Source organism: Poecilia reticulata, chromosome 13 (assembly GCF_904066995.2).
Source record: "Poecilia reticulata chromosome 13, P_reticulata-male-v2, whole genome shotgun sequence".
Taxonomy (NCBI): Eukaryota; Metazoa; Chordata; class Actinopteri; order Cyprinodontiformes; family Poeciliidae; genus Poecilia; species Poecilia reticulata.
Window position 1 is genome coordinate 12343907 of NC_088842.1, and position 14452 is coordinate 12358358.

Sequence of the window (14452 nt, forward strand, 5' to 3'; positions counted from 1 at the left end):
AAAGCAAAGTGTAACACTTGCATGATACCTAAATCACAGTAAATGCAGCTGTGGAGGCAAGTCTCTGCTTCGGACGTTGGGCGCCCAATTAGCGTCTCGTGAAATCATAACCACACTTTCCCAGCCAGCACGGAGTATTTACAGTCGATTCTGTTTATATTAGCCTGGTCAGCAGGTGTGTGCCTTCATTCACATTACTCATCACTCACTTGTCCGTAAAAAGCCACACGGTAATAGCGTCCAAAGAGCCGTTTTTCTGAGTTCACGACCTCCGTCACCTTCAGATACGAGCGATGAATGTCGTAGTACAGCTCCGACAGCCTCTGTGGAAAACACGGAGTAGCACACAAACTTAGACAGATATGGCGGTTATTTATATGGCACCAATTCACAACAAATATCATTAAATTATAATACTTTTCCAATACGTATTCAAAACTGTATGCAATCCGATTCATTTCCATTAAATAATGCAGTCCGACTGTAGCTAAGAATACAGTGAATCGCATAACGACCGTAAACGTTACCTTGAAGTCCCTCCTCTTCTCAAAAACAGCGATCACGGGTTTGTTTATGTCTGCAATAAGCTCATATCGCTCAGATTTCCACAGATAGTCCACACACAGCTCCAGCTGCTCCACCAAAGTGTCCTAAAAGCATAATCCAACATATATTTTTAAAATACTAAACTACTATTATCCATAAATGATAATCATGGATTTGTTTTTTTTGTTTTTTGTAAAAGTGAACACTGACCTCAGTGTATGGCGTATCTTGTGTACCTGTATCTTCCTTCATAGCACCTTCCTCCTTAACATTGGGGCTAATGCACATAAATGCTGCCCAGCCCATGGAGAACGAAGCTAGAGTGACAGACGGGTAAAACTGACATTAGGGCAATTCAGATTATATGCAGTGCAGACCTTCAGATTTCCCACTTAGGTGTTCTGCTAATGGTGTTGAAGTCAGTCAAAGCTTTTCAAAGCCGTTGAACGTTTTCCACATTTTCTCTTGATAAGAACCACAAACGTTAAAGTATTTTCTAGGGTCTTATGAAAATCCCAAATAAAACCAGTTGAAATTTGCGTTTATAAAACGGACAAAATGTGAAGCACCTGCATAAAATACAATGTGTAATCAGGCATCCGTTTTTGCCGCCTTGCACAAAATTAACATCATTCAGTGTAAATTGTGACGTATCCTATCAAACGAAACTGGTGTTGACTGTCATTTTATTTCCTCAAACACCTGACATCAAAGCTGAAAGGCTCATTCCTATAATCTGGACGGAAATTATACAACCTACAGGAGAGAAGATGCTAAAACGAACACCTGACATAGTTTACGTCTAGCTCTTCTTTCAACGTCAACACGTTAGAATAGCTTATGTGAACTCCCAGCCCCTCCAACCCAGCAGGCCCCCAGGCGCTCACACTCACTGTCTTGATCTCGGGAGGAAGTTAGTAAGGAGCTACAGTTAAAGACAGGGCTTTCTTCGGGGGACACACAGGACATTCCGGCTTTGTCGGCTCTCCAGTAGCCTGTTTGGTGGGAGGGGAGGAGGAGCAGCAGGTTTATAAAAAAAATATGCGTCCACTTGGTTTTATCTGCTATGCTTGAGGACGAGACTCACAAAGCGGCTAAGCAACAGTAGCTATGGGCTGGGTTAGTGAAGCGCATGCAAATGGATGCCGGGCACATTTGGCTAAAGATGCAGGCTTTGTATGAGGATGCACAGACAAAAGGAGCGAGTGGAGACAAAGAAACATATGAGAATGTGTAGAGATCAGCCTAGAGTTTGACAAGAAACCAAGAGACTGTTAATCAGAGCTAAATATCTTCACTACAACTGTGCAAGTAAAGTAAATCAGCTTCACATCATTAGCAATCTGCACTAAGCCACTGTGCACATATTCCACTATTTTAGAAAGAAATTATGTCTCAAAGCTTCAATGATTGTATTAAATGTGAAAAACAGTTTGCAGATTAAAATATGTATATATAGCTGTAAGTACAGTAGCAGAACTTATCATGTAGGCAGAAAAGAACAGAAATAGATGCTCCGTAAAAGCAGAGATTTTTGGGCACAAAGTTACACAGACAGACCATGCTGCAAAAGAAAGCTTGTTAAATTTAAGCTTGGACTAACCTCTCCTCTTCAGCGATTCAGCAATCAGGGCTGAGATGTGGATGTAGCACATAGCAGCCTAAGAAGAAAACGTCAACAAATGCAGTTTTCAGGTCAAATCGAACGGCAGAAGGTGATACATGCAGTAAAACATTCCAAAGCATAAATAAAATGGATAAAACAACAACGTAGCAAATGAGTGAAACAGAAAAATCATGTAAACTGTGCCTAGCTTTTAAGCTAACCCCTCTGCATAAAAGCCTCGCGAGAAGGAGCAAGACAGCTGTTTCGTGGTAGTAACATAAAATAAAAAACAAAACCTACATAGCGTGATAAAAATTCTTTAAAGCAGGTTTTCCTGCTGCTGAAAAAAAATAATACGCCACATTAACCATTACAGTTACATTATTTATGTTATACAGACTATTAATCTGATGTTTTTTGATTTATAAATTTGGACAGGTTCTAAAAATCTCCTTTAGTTGAAATCAAAGAACAAAAATATTATGTATGGAAGTTTTAGACGTCTCAAACCGTAACTTTGAAAAACCTTAACATATACGGTTTTTGGTCTCAGGCATGACCAAGACTTTATAAATGCAGTCTCAAAATGGTACATTGTTATAGTGTAATGTCAAGCAGGAAAAACTGTTGTGTCATTTTCACCATTGGTTAGTGAGTTAAGTGGAACACAATAGTAAGACTAATGTACACCACTTAATATTGATTAAATTTAGGTTGGTATGTTACTCCACTTCAAAGGTACCAAGGTTTCAAGAATACAAGTGGCAGTTATTTTAATGAAGCATAAGACTGAGGTTAGGTAAGGACATATGCCTTTCCCTAAATGACTCAGATCCATATCAGTAAAATTACAAAAAATTCTGAACGAGACGTCCCAAATTGAAAGTGTTTCAAAAGTCACTGAGGTGAGATCAGCCAAAGAAAATCTGAGATGTCTGACCTCAGACAAGTCCCCGTTGCGGACGTGAACCTTGGCCATGCTCTCCAGCCAGGTGCGTCGGAGCTCGGGCGTGCTGGCGTAGGAGTTAGCCAGACTGTACTGCAGGTCCACCAACATTTCTGGGTCTTTCTCATGCTCCTTCATTTGGGCCGTGGCCATCAGGACCGTCCTGATCCGTTTGGTCAAATCCTTCACCTCAGCAGGGAACGGTGTGCTCTGAAGGAATTTGAAGAACATTCCTCACTTTAAAATCTTGATGATTCTCAAAAGCCACATGACCACAACACAGCTCTTAAACTTGCGTTACCTTGAGCGGCACATCTCCGTTGGCAAAGTTGTTAATGATGGCCAAGGATTGTTGAAACCTCGAGCCTCCAATTCCAGCATCTGCGATCAGCTGGCTCACTGCTTTGATAACCTGAAGTGGAGACAGAGGCTCAGCGTGGCTCTGGAAGAACCCTTGTATACTTCCATTACCATGAATCAAAAGCGGGGTGGGGGGGGATCACCAACCTGCAAATGTGAGCGGACGATTGATTTGCCTTTTGTAAACTCAAAGTTTTGCCTCATGAAGAAATAGAGCAAGGCAGCCGCCTCCGTCTGGGTGGAGCTGGATCGATGGTTACAGCATTTTAGGATCTCATAGCACAGACAGCCACACAGGTCTGCCTTACCCTGGAAGAACGCGCTGGGAAACTGCAGAACGAAAGGACCGTCAGACCCAACGTCACATGAGAAAAGCTAGCGGAAGTCTTCGAATGCATTTTCGAACGCTTGCTGGACCTTCTGCACAAAGAGCCTGAGCGCAGCAAAGACGTGGCGCAGGGTCGCTGTTGACTGGTTGATCTGAAAGAAGAGCAAGTAGGTGTCCAGCACCTTCTTCATCAAAGTGTTCTGCCCTTCGTCCTGCAGCAACTGCTTCTATATGAAGTAAGGGGAATAAAAGAGAAACTGTGTGTCATTGTGGTAGTTACATTTAATAATAGGAATCAATATCGCTTTAGATATTTAAATTTTGTGGGGGGATGAAATCCAATATGACACAAAATGTTTGAAATAACAGCAACACATGATGGATTTGTGGGGGAAAAAAAAAAGAAAGAGTGCAACTTTGGAAGATGGAAGAAAAATAAACCCAATTAATAAAAAAAAGATTACATTTTCAAAAATTAAACGTAATCGTCATTTTGTGAAAAAATATTGCACCCCATTACTGAACCATGAATAATCTGTATTTAACCACATTTCTTTGGCTTTATTTCTCTAGTCAACGTCTGAATAGCTTAAAAAAAAAAGAAGGGTTTTGCAGTGGCCTAGAAAGAGCCCAGTCTTTGATCCGATTGAGGTGCCAAAGCATGAGTTTAAACAAGCTGTTCATGCTCAAATACCCTTCAGTGGGATTGGATAAAGAAATTCTTCAAATAAATCTGGGCCAACATTCCATAACTGAATGTTGGCCCATTGCATGATAGCAATATTTTCTACTGGGGGCGAGGGGGCACAACCAGGTTGGTTTGTGATATAATCGCCGATAACAAACGAAATCATCCTTTAAAAACTGCATCGTGTCATAACTTCTGCTCAAATGAGGATTCTTATTTGAATATTACTTTTGTTTCCTGGCTGGAGCGATAACTGACATTGGTTCTGATTAGTCCACTATTGTCTTGTTTTCAATATTTTAGCTGTGAATTATGGCTCTGTTTTAACATATATTATTTAGCTCATTTGATATTAGAAGAAAAATAACTAATATCAAGTATGTTTCAAGATAATTGTATTCCTTTTTCGTCCTGTCCTCTAATTCTTAAACTTTGACTTCTTCCCTGGTTTACTTTTATCTTTAATTTGTTTTATCCTTTCTATTCTGATTTAATCTTGCACCGACAACTAATGAAGTATGTGAAAACAAAAAAAACCATGCGACACATGACCTTTCAAGTGCAGAAAGTGCAAAACTGCTTTTTCTTGCCACCAGGTGGCAGTAAAAGATCAAGTAATAAGCTGCCGAAGCCATAATTTACACCACAATCCCTCCTGGATTCAACATACATTTACAGTAAATAGTTTAAGCATTTGTTACCACAATTCAACTTTTTTGTCTGTTTTGTTACAAAACGCTATTTGATTCTTAAATAAGAAACAAAGAAGATAAATACGCAGGCTGTCGTTTTGGCTGTGCAGCGTGATGCAGACCTTATGATGGTGAACAAAGAGCTCTAGTACATCCAGCACGGTCAGAGCCACCTCTGTGGACAGGTTGGCCTCGATGTCTGTGGGACTCAGCGTGTCGCCGTCCTGGATGCTCCCATCTGCAAACGGAATCGAGCGTGGGTTGTAATGTCAATCCAACTAAGGCGGCGCTACAATCCTCTCGGTCTTGTGTTTTACCCGTTTCCATCATCTGCAGCAGCTTTGGGTTCATGAGGGCATTCTTGCCCCTGATGATGGGCATGGTCTGGGAGCGAGCGTGTCGGTGGCCTTCCCCTCCAGAGGCCATCCTGGGGACGACAGCGAAGAGCGCGGTTTAGAAATTAAACAACTGTTGCTGCAGGAATTAACCTACAGAGAATAAGACACTTTATGCGACGTAATAAATAGTAACAACACATGACGGTCAGTAGCTATGAGGAGGGGCATGCTCAAAACACAGCTACCATATGTGGCATGGAAACACAGTGATATAAAAAAAAATGAATATACATAAAGCAAAATTTTTTTTTATTTTTTATTTTATCTACTTGTAAATTTCATCTATAGTTGCATTTTCTAGGGATTCTTGTTATTAAAGCTAACCAGACATCATTAATATCAAGAGTACTCAGACTCAGCATCTTCATCTCAACTCATCGTCGTCATCATCATCATCATCATGGCTGAGGTGGAGGATGATTACCATTGTGGGAAGAGGCTCGAGTGTTGAGAGGACTGGGAGGGGTTGCTAGAGCCCTTCAGGGTGCCATTGGCCTGGGTTGCCTGGGCCAGCTTTACTGCCGCTGCTAGCTTCCTGTTCACAAGCCAACCACATCACAGCTAACGTTAGTTACTGTAGTTAAAGCAATCAATGTTTTTTTTATTTATTATGCCCATCATTTATCAGTCAGTGATCCTAACTGTGAGTGGCAAGCTAATGGCCGTCTTGTTTGCATGCTTGCATAATCAATCGAAGACCTTCATGTAAACGAGATGCACATCGGGGAGGTTTTAGCTCTTTTGTGGCCTTACACAGGTATAGCAGCTGGCTCACGATGTGTGTGTGTTCTATTTCCCCAGCAAAGCAAAACGAAACGCAAAAAAAGCATTCAAGATCTGCAAAAATTGACCTTGGTATAGGATGAGAGAGCAGCTGGAGTTGGGGGAAAAAAAGAAATTCAGCTCGTACAGAGTGGGAAGGTCAGCCAGATGGAAAATCAATTGTTTTAGTTTGCCATTAGTATAATCCTACCAGAACTGAAGTGATGAACAAAAGGTTAGAGTTTGCATTAATGTAATACAAATATCAGCGTCAGAATTAAAACGTGTGGATTTGATCATGCTGAACGTCAGCAATCAGATACCTGACCTCAGCGTAGGTTTGTCTAGGTAAACACTTGCTGCCTTTGTAAGACAAAAAAAAAAAAGGATATGGAAATGTTGCAGATGGATTCACAGAACAGAGGATTCCATGCACCATCAGTGAGAAAAAATATATATACATATAACTATACAATCAACACAGGAGAAGCAATCAAGTAAACACAGATAAGTGCTCGATTGATGCAATACATCATACATGTGCAGCAACATGGATGGTCACCATGCACAAAGCAGGGGGGAGACATGCAATACGATGCAGCTTACAGTACAATGTTTAACAGTGACATACTTTATTAATGTGTCAGATAGTGTAGATAACCAAGGTGACCCTTGGCTATGTACAAGGGTCAGCGTAGGGTCGTGATAATGCAGACTGGGAGTTAGCTAAACTGTTTAGGAAAGCATAACTTAGCAAACAATTCTTTTCCAAAATATGAACATTAGGGGGAGAGGGGATACTGGAGGTAGTTTTCAGTTGTCAATATGGTGTGCAAAATAAAGTCTGGGTACGCATAAGGGTAAGATATGGACGAAGCTATTTGAAAGGAAACTGCACTTTCTACGACTTCACGGGTCTGAAATTCATTCAAGTTGAGAGAAAGACTGCAGATAACAGAAAGGCTCTGGTTTCCTGTCCCAACATCTGTCTGTTATAGAACGTGTTGAATTTGGAAATGGTGGCGACCACTTGGAAATCTCAGAGCGAAGGATCGACACTCTGGAGTATAAATGGAAACTGATGTTTCAGTAATGCTGGCCTCAACAGAAGGTATACGTATTTTTGTCTTTCTTTGAAGGACCAGTAAAACGGCGTTTTAAAGTGATTGTTTCTGCACAAGTCACAATGTTACATCCACTTTGAAACTAAAGAATGAATAACTTCTTATATGAGGCTTAACTTAAGAAAAAAAAAATCCATCTGTAGGTCAAAGCTTTACAAAAATAGGAGGTTTAGAGTTTGGCTGCAAAATTCTTGTTGCTGCATCTCTTATAACTGCTGGATTTTGCACTATGTGAGAATTATGGAAGGATTTTAATGTCAAACCTGGACACAGCTCCCCCCTCTGGACAACTTAATACAATGTGCCAAGACTTGAAGCCTGTATTGTTGTCTGGCTTGCAGGCTGGCTACACACTGCTCATGCACTTCACCCCTCCTGACCTACAACCGGTGCCCACACTGACTCAGCCAGGCGCTTAGAAAGGCAGACACTGATACACGCACAGGCGTACGGCGGTGAATCCCCCCGTGGCCTGGTATTACAGACGAATGTTAAGCAGCTAGCTTAGCCACGACCGAGAGCCTTTATCAGTCTCCCAGCTATCCATATTCAGTTAAAGCCTCCGCATACAGAAAATCCGTGTGTTCATTCAGTTTTTTTTTTTGTTGTTGTTGTTTTTTTTTGGAGGGCTTACACATCTGAGTCCTACTGCTGAAAGGAAAAAGACGGTTAATTTAATTAGCTGCAAGGAACCAAAAGATGGAAGGGTCTTGCAGTGCCAGTGGCTCTGCTCCAACAAGAGCAGACACTCACATCTCAACCCCCATCCTGAGCTTTCCAACTCCTACAGCGCAAAATCCAGCAGTGATTCTTTCCTCGCAGCACGATCCAGGAGTTTCACCTCCCTCCCCCTCCCTTCTTTCCGTCTTTTTCCCTCCTTATCCATCTTCTTCTAGCGAAGCTCATCCGCGAGCATGCACACGCATGCAAAGCACATATTAGTATTTCTGCCCGACCGTGCCCAATTAATTTATTTGCGCGTGCGCTCCAACACGTCTGAACGCGGCTCCATTTATGCATGTGTGCAACCATGATTATATGAATTATGTATCAGGTGGTCGAGGGCGTGGAAACTCTCAGCTGCAGCAGGTAATAGGTTTTTTTTTTCTTTTCCCCCCATATCAGTAGCTTTGTGAAGAAAGCATGTGAACAACACATCAATTGAGAAGAAAGCAAAGAGAGACATGGACATACCTGGCTATGTGGCGTTTCCCCAGAAACCTGAAGTGCTGAAGACAAAGCCTGAGGAAAAAAAAACAAAACAAAAAAAAACACCCATTTGGAAATGTCTTGTGTTTCAAAGGTTAAACAGGGAAAAGAAAGTATCTCGGAGAAAATTGTGCAGGATGCGAACTAGCATAGATGCTGACACAAACAGGAAGCATAGAAAGTTAATTTAATGCACTCCTCTGTGGATTGGGATCTTGGACTAAAATCACAATCTGTTTTTCTTCTCTTGCTGTGTCATTATTTTCATCTGTTCCCTTCTGGCCATGTTTCTTCTCATTTGCCTTTTTCCCACCCTTGGCTGTCTCTGATTTTTTTCGAATTGCCTTTAGGTTACTTTTATAATCAGCCGAATATGACATGTGGTACTGCTCTTTCAACAACAACAACAACAACAACAACAACAACAACAACAACAAAAAAGAAATTAAAAGGTCTTACTCCAGGATGTTAAAGAAGTCTGAGATCTCCTGGTGTATGGCCCGGTGCCAGTAGGATACCAGCACATCTGGAAACAGTGGGGAAAAAAAATTAAAAATGGATCAAGTCACAAACATTTCTGATTAGCTGAGTATTGTTTGTAAAACCAATGCTATAACTCAGTTATTCATGCAGCTCAGGAGTCAACGCTCAGAAAGCTTTTCGGGAAAAAATGTCAAATTGTTTCACCAATGCTACATTCCGAAACAAAAATGAAAACACAGCCAAATGTTGTGGAAGTATTGCAACTTTAACAGATTTGAGATGATGCACCGTCACCGTGACACGCATGACTCCATGTCCGGTAACAAAAACATTCAGAGATGTGGCTAATTTGGAGGTTAACACCTTGATTTTTTATTTTTTTTCTACGTTCAGCAAACCAGCATTATTCTGCTGAAAAAAGGCCACAGTTATCAGAGAGTGACAATCATAAAAGGCAGTACTAGGTCTGCAACAAAGCTTACATAGGTGGCATGTGTGTGTCAGAGTAACTTTAATTTTGACTGAGGAGCGTTTTGGTGCCAGAGGTACACAAAGTACAGTACAGTCCTGTTTTGGTAATCACATATCCAGACCCTGACAGGTCTGTGACTATGCATGTCCATAGATAGCTGAATGCACTGCAGTGTATGTTCTGCAAGCTTCAAAGAATCTTGGTTGGCCACAACTGGAAGAGTGTTTCCAGTTCAACATTCTTCCTTCCTTGGACCACTTTTGGTAGTGATGCTCTCTTGGGTCTTTAAGCAATCACAATTTGTTTCTTGTTAAATTTGCTCAAATCCTTACGCTTGCCTTTTCTCCTCCTTGAAACCCATCAAGTCGGGGTAAACGATGTTTATTTACCTAATATATTCCACCCACAAACTGATGTCAGGATGTAGAGATAATAGGAGGCATCTACTTCAGCTGTCAGTGGTTATAATATCATGCTTGATCTGTACTCATCCCAGGACTTGGGATATACAACAAACCAGTGCCAATTTTTTTTTTAAATGGATAAAAATTTGGAAAAACTAAGTAGGTCTAGTTGAAATGCAAATTTTAAATCTCAAGATTTCCACTGCAATTTATCGGAGTCATTAACTGAGCTGTCCTGTCCTAGTTATATAATAATAATAATAATAATAATAATAATAATAATAATAATAATAATAATAATAATAATAATAATAAAAACACATTTCTTGCCTTCAGATATCGTCTTCATGATGTGTAGAAAGCACATGAGGAGACTTCTGGTCTCTGCCTGGTCCAGCTTGTCACAGCGAGAACCATAACCAATGAGAGACTGTGGACGAGCAAACTAAGACAAAGACACCAAAAGAAAAAGTTAGTCAAAAATAATCTGTCAGCAATGTGATAATGGACCTTTTCATCTCCCCTTCGATTGCTATTTAGGTAACAGAAAAGACAGAAATTTTATTCATTTTTTTTATAAAATGCAAAAATCAATCATCCAGAGATCTGAATCAGACTATTTTCCGCCTGGTTCTTATTAGGGACCATGAGGTAGAATACTGAAAAATCAAAACAAAGAAGTACTATTCACTAAATGCTTCCAATCCTAGAACACACATCGTGATGAGTCTACAAAAAACAACTTAATGTATCCATTATTTTGCACTTGCGTTAGTTACATAAATATTAAATCAAAGTTAAGGAAACTACCTTTATCAGATAATCTACAGCATGGAGTTCAAAGTTCAAAGCAGTGGTGGACAACAAAAATACATATTTTTTAAAAATTATTAAAAATGCAACTTTCCTGTGATATTTTCCATGATTACCTGCTCAACAAAAACTAAATACAATAATAGTTTAACAAAACAAAGTATTCGGACTTCTGTAGGTACACTGTCCATTTACACGAACAAATATCAGCATTTATTTTCATAACAGGCTCAAAACGTCTCATTTTTCTATATTTCTCTATAAGTAAATAAATATTTTTAACATTTATTCTGGAGGATTGAGGACAGAAAAATGCAAATACAAACATAACCTAAACAATTTTTTGCACCATCTGAGAAAGGAAAAATCTGCTTTTCATAACAAAAAGGAAATTACAATGGCTCTCTCAAATGTTCCCTCTCTCACCTTCTCACATCCATCCATCTTTTCACTGTTTCTGTCACTGTTGCTAGGGTTGGAGTCCACGCTGATCAGAGAACCTCGGGAGTCAGCCTGGTTACCCGTAGCAACCGCCAAGGATGAAAAAGCTGGTGCAGGGTAGGAGGAGCAGGAAAAGGACGGGAGGGAATCGGCGTCATTGTCTCGATTCGTATATTTTTTTTACAGAAGGTCGGCTCGCAACGCAGACAGGCGCATACTGCACTGGCGTACCTGTAATTGAATTGAGCACTTCTTTGGAAAACGAGGCGTCCACAGAGTTTCCGTGGCGAGTCACCCCTCCCGCCACTCCCCCGCTAACGCTTACGTCATCTCGAGAGCCCTGCAAGGCGGGCAGGCAGAGAAGCAAAGAGAAAAAGATCAAACGCTTGTCGTCCACAGTGTTTCTAAACCTAAAATTAATTATCAACACAAATAATTTTAAATAAGTCTTGTTTTATTCAGTCCAGACTTTGAAGAACTGGAACCTGTTTTTGAAAAGTATGACATATAAACCAGGACAAAAAAAAAAAAGAAAAGCTAAACAATTAGGCTAAACTAAAGGATTTCCAAACCTTGGGCACATATATAGAATATATATGTCAAGGTTATTGACATTTGACCAGAACCTTCAAAGAAGTGGAAGCTGGTCATTAATCATTCATTTGATAGACTTTTTGAAGCAAATGCAGAGAAAATCCCCACTTGTACAACGACGAAAAAAAACAAAAAAAACAATTGTCTAGGGAATAAATGCTGCATATCTGTCCTAGAGAAGAGCTTCTACTGTCCTTTCGTTTATAAACTAAACTTTTATAAACGGTGCAAGCTAGGTGTGCAGGAACTCAGAAACATTGTCGATCTCTCAGACTTACTTGGTCGCTTGACGTGAAGTAGATGGGGAAGAGGTCCCTGAGGAAGAATCGAGGCATGTTGTCTAAAATCAGTCCATACAGAGGCAGGTAGAGGGATGCGATTCTCGCCTGCTTCTCCTGGAAGAAAAAATAAATAAAAATCACCCGGCGAAAAAGAACACATGAAGATTATTAGACAATCAATATTAGGTTTAGAAAAACAGCCTATTTTCTCATATTAACATGACTTGAATGGCTAACACAATGTTTAATGTTTTAGGCTTTTTAAAGGAAATAGGAAAAAAAAACTGCAAATTACTTTCAAATGACAACCTTCCCATTTTCCACATCCTACCCCTCTTGTGACACATTGGGTTTTGACTCAGACCTCAGGAGACTCGGTCAGGGTCCAGACCGTTTGTTGTGGTTGGCACTGCTTATCCGAGGGCAGATTACAGACTTAATCTGATCTAGAAACTTCCCAGCATTCATTAAGAAATCCTGACCGTTGGTTGCAGCTGTCATGAATAATTACGTTTGTGTGTGTGTGTGTGTGTGTGTGTGTGTGTGTGTGTGTGTGTGTGTGTGTGTGTGTGTGTGTGTGTGTGAGTGAGTGTTTTTTCTATGGATGAGTCATAATTGAACGATTTCTGCTGTGTGCTCATGAGTCATTTTTATGCCTTTTGAGTTTTCTTCAAAGCAGAGCGCATCTACCTTGGTGGCGTAGCGTGAATCCAAAGAGTGCTTGGCCATCAAGGTCTTCAGCGTGGCCAAGGCTAGGTGCCTCAGGTCCTGCTCGTCCTGGAGAGCCAATCCCAGCTCTCGGAGCAGCAGCCCTGTGAGGAAGTGCTTCCTGCAGAACTCTCCAGTCAGGTTGTACTCAGGCACTGAAACTAAATCGAGATAGAAATTAGAAAATTAGCCGAGTTGCAAAAAGGCTTGTGACAATGTTTGATTGGCCTCAGTTAGTTTGAGAACTTCTTTACTTTACGAAGTCTGCTGCTCACTTTAGTTAGAGGAAAGCAGAGCGGCCCCAAAACTGTATCCAAGCAAGAGCAGCGACGCTTCCGATCGTCATTAACAAGTAATTAACCAAAGAAATACTTTTGGAAAAGAAAATGACAAAAACTACTGAGAAAAGTGACTGTTTCAGTGTTAAATCTGATTTACTTTTCAGAGATTATTAGACAGACAGAAAATTTATGAAAATAAGATCATGTGCAAGTTCTGCTATTAAACATTAGAATAGAAAAAAAAATAAAGCAACAGACAAATTTCCACATAAAGAATGTGCATAACATAAACCTTTTGAAACAAGCACCTCCAGTACATAATGTACGTATGTCTGATCTGCGCAACTATTTCTAGTGAAAATATATATTATGTGCTTTATATGTGCTGAACAAAAAATGATGGGGAGACAAACAGGACAGACAACAGTGTAAAAAGGACTGAATGGAGATATTTACCATGAGCGCTCTGCAGCTCTGGGGATGCATGATCTGACATGGTCACATAAAACGACAGAAAAACGGCACAAACAGAAGGACAGATGGACTTGATGTTAATGGACATAAAAAAAAATAAATGAAAATGAGATCTACTCGGTGAATGGCTTCAACCGCATAAACGAGAAGTGGCTGTGAGCTGCAGGGAATCTTACCAGTGATGCGAGCAGAAGGGAGAGGCAGACTGAGAGGAATATAGTGCTCATGGTTGCACACCTCCCTCAGGAACTCAAACTTTAGCTCGCAGAGAACCTGCCGAAAAATAAGGAAACGTCTTCACGTACAGTCGTTCCCAGTTATCTCCGCGCTTTTAATATTTGCTCTTACAAGATTTTTTTTGTTACCTTGCTGTCTGTAGCAGTGATCATATTTATGTAGTTGCTTATCAGCTTAAACGTGAAGCCTCTGTCCATCAGTGTAAAGCAGCGCTGCAAAACACACAGACACAGTCGCATCAAAAACTCAAAGGTTGAAGATAACACGTGTCACGTTGAGGGAATTTGATATGTAAGGAACAGAGATGCACCAAGGAATCGACTGGTGACTGGAATCAGACCCTTTTCAGCTTCATTGGCAATGGTCACTGACAAGCCGGTCACAAGCTCAAAAACCTGATTTTTCTCTAACAGTTAGGATACCCGTTCTAAGCACAACCAGGCCGTGCTGACATCAAGACTCTTAGTGGGGGGACGCTGTTACTTAGAAAAGATGATCAGCCATGTTTGTTTCAACATGCTGGAATCAGAAATGTTGGCAGCCTTTGGAAAAATCTTAAAGTTAAGATGAGGAGCTAAGTTTGCTAGAAAACTCAGATGGAGGCA

At 40.5% G+C, this 14452-nt stretch overlaps 1 protein-coding gene across 8 annotated transcripts in view; it reads right to left on the reverse strand.

Annotated features, from left to right (window-relative positions):
• Window positions 1-14452, reverse strand: part of dock10 (dedicator of cytokinesis 10) — a 68461-nt gene that overhangs the window by 5011 nt on the left and 48998 nt on the right. For 3 of the 8 annotated variants that reach the window (XM_017308311.2, XM_017308308.2, XM_017308312.2), the window contains exons 29-50: window positions 13976-14059; window positions 13787-13883; window positions 13593-13625; window positions 12838-13016; window positions 12145-12261; window positions 11504-11612; window positions 11258-11379; window positions 10349-10463; window positions 9119-9185; window positions 8645-8692; window positions 5989-6099; window positions 5484-5593; window positions 5289-5404; window positions 3876-4013; window positions 3606-3788; window positions 3400-3510; window positions 3093-3308; window positions 2150-2207; window positions 1434-1541; window positions 757-863; window positions 528-650; window positions 210-323 (exon numbers count right to left, since the gene is read on the reverse strand). In XM_017308311.2, coding sequence (XP_017163800.1) covers window positions 210-323; window positions 528-650; window positions 757-863; window positions 1434-1541; window positions 2150-2207; window positions 3093-3308; window positions 3400-3510; window positions 3606-3788; window positions 3876-4013; window positions 5289-5404; window positions 5484-5593; window positions 5989-6099; window positions 8645-8692; window positions 9119-9185; window positions 10349-10463; window positions 11258-11379; window positions 11504-11612; window positions 12145-12261; window positions 12838-13016; window positions 13593-13625; window positions 13787-13883; window positions 13976-14059 — 2466 coding nt within the window. The remainder of the gene's footprint in view (window positions 1-209; window positions 324-527; window positions 651-756; window positions 864-1433; window positions 1542-2149; window positions 2208-3092; window positions 3309-3399; window positions 3511-3605; window positions 3789-3875; window positions 4014-5288; window positions 5405-5483; window positions 5594-5988; window positions 6100-8644; window positions 8693-9118; window positions 9186-10348; window positions 10464-11257; window positions 11380-11503; window positions 11613-12144; window positions 12262-12837; window positions 13017-13592; window positions 13626-13786; window positions 13884-13975; window positions 14060-14452) is intronic. The other 5 variants (XM_017308309.2, XM_008425701.3, XM_017308310.2 and 2 more) reach the window with 5 other exon arrangements.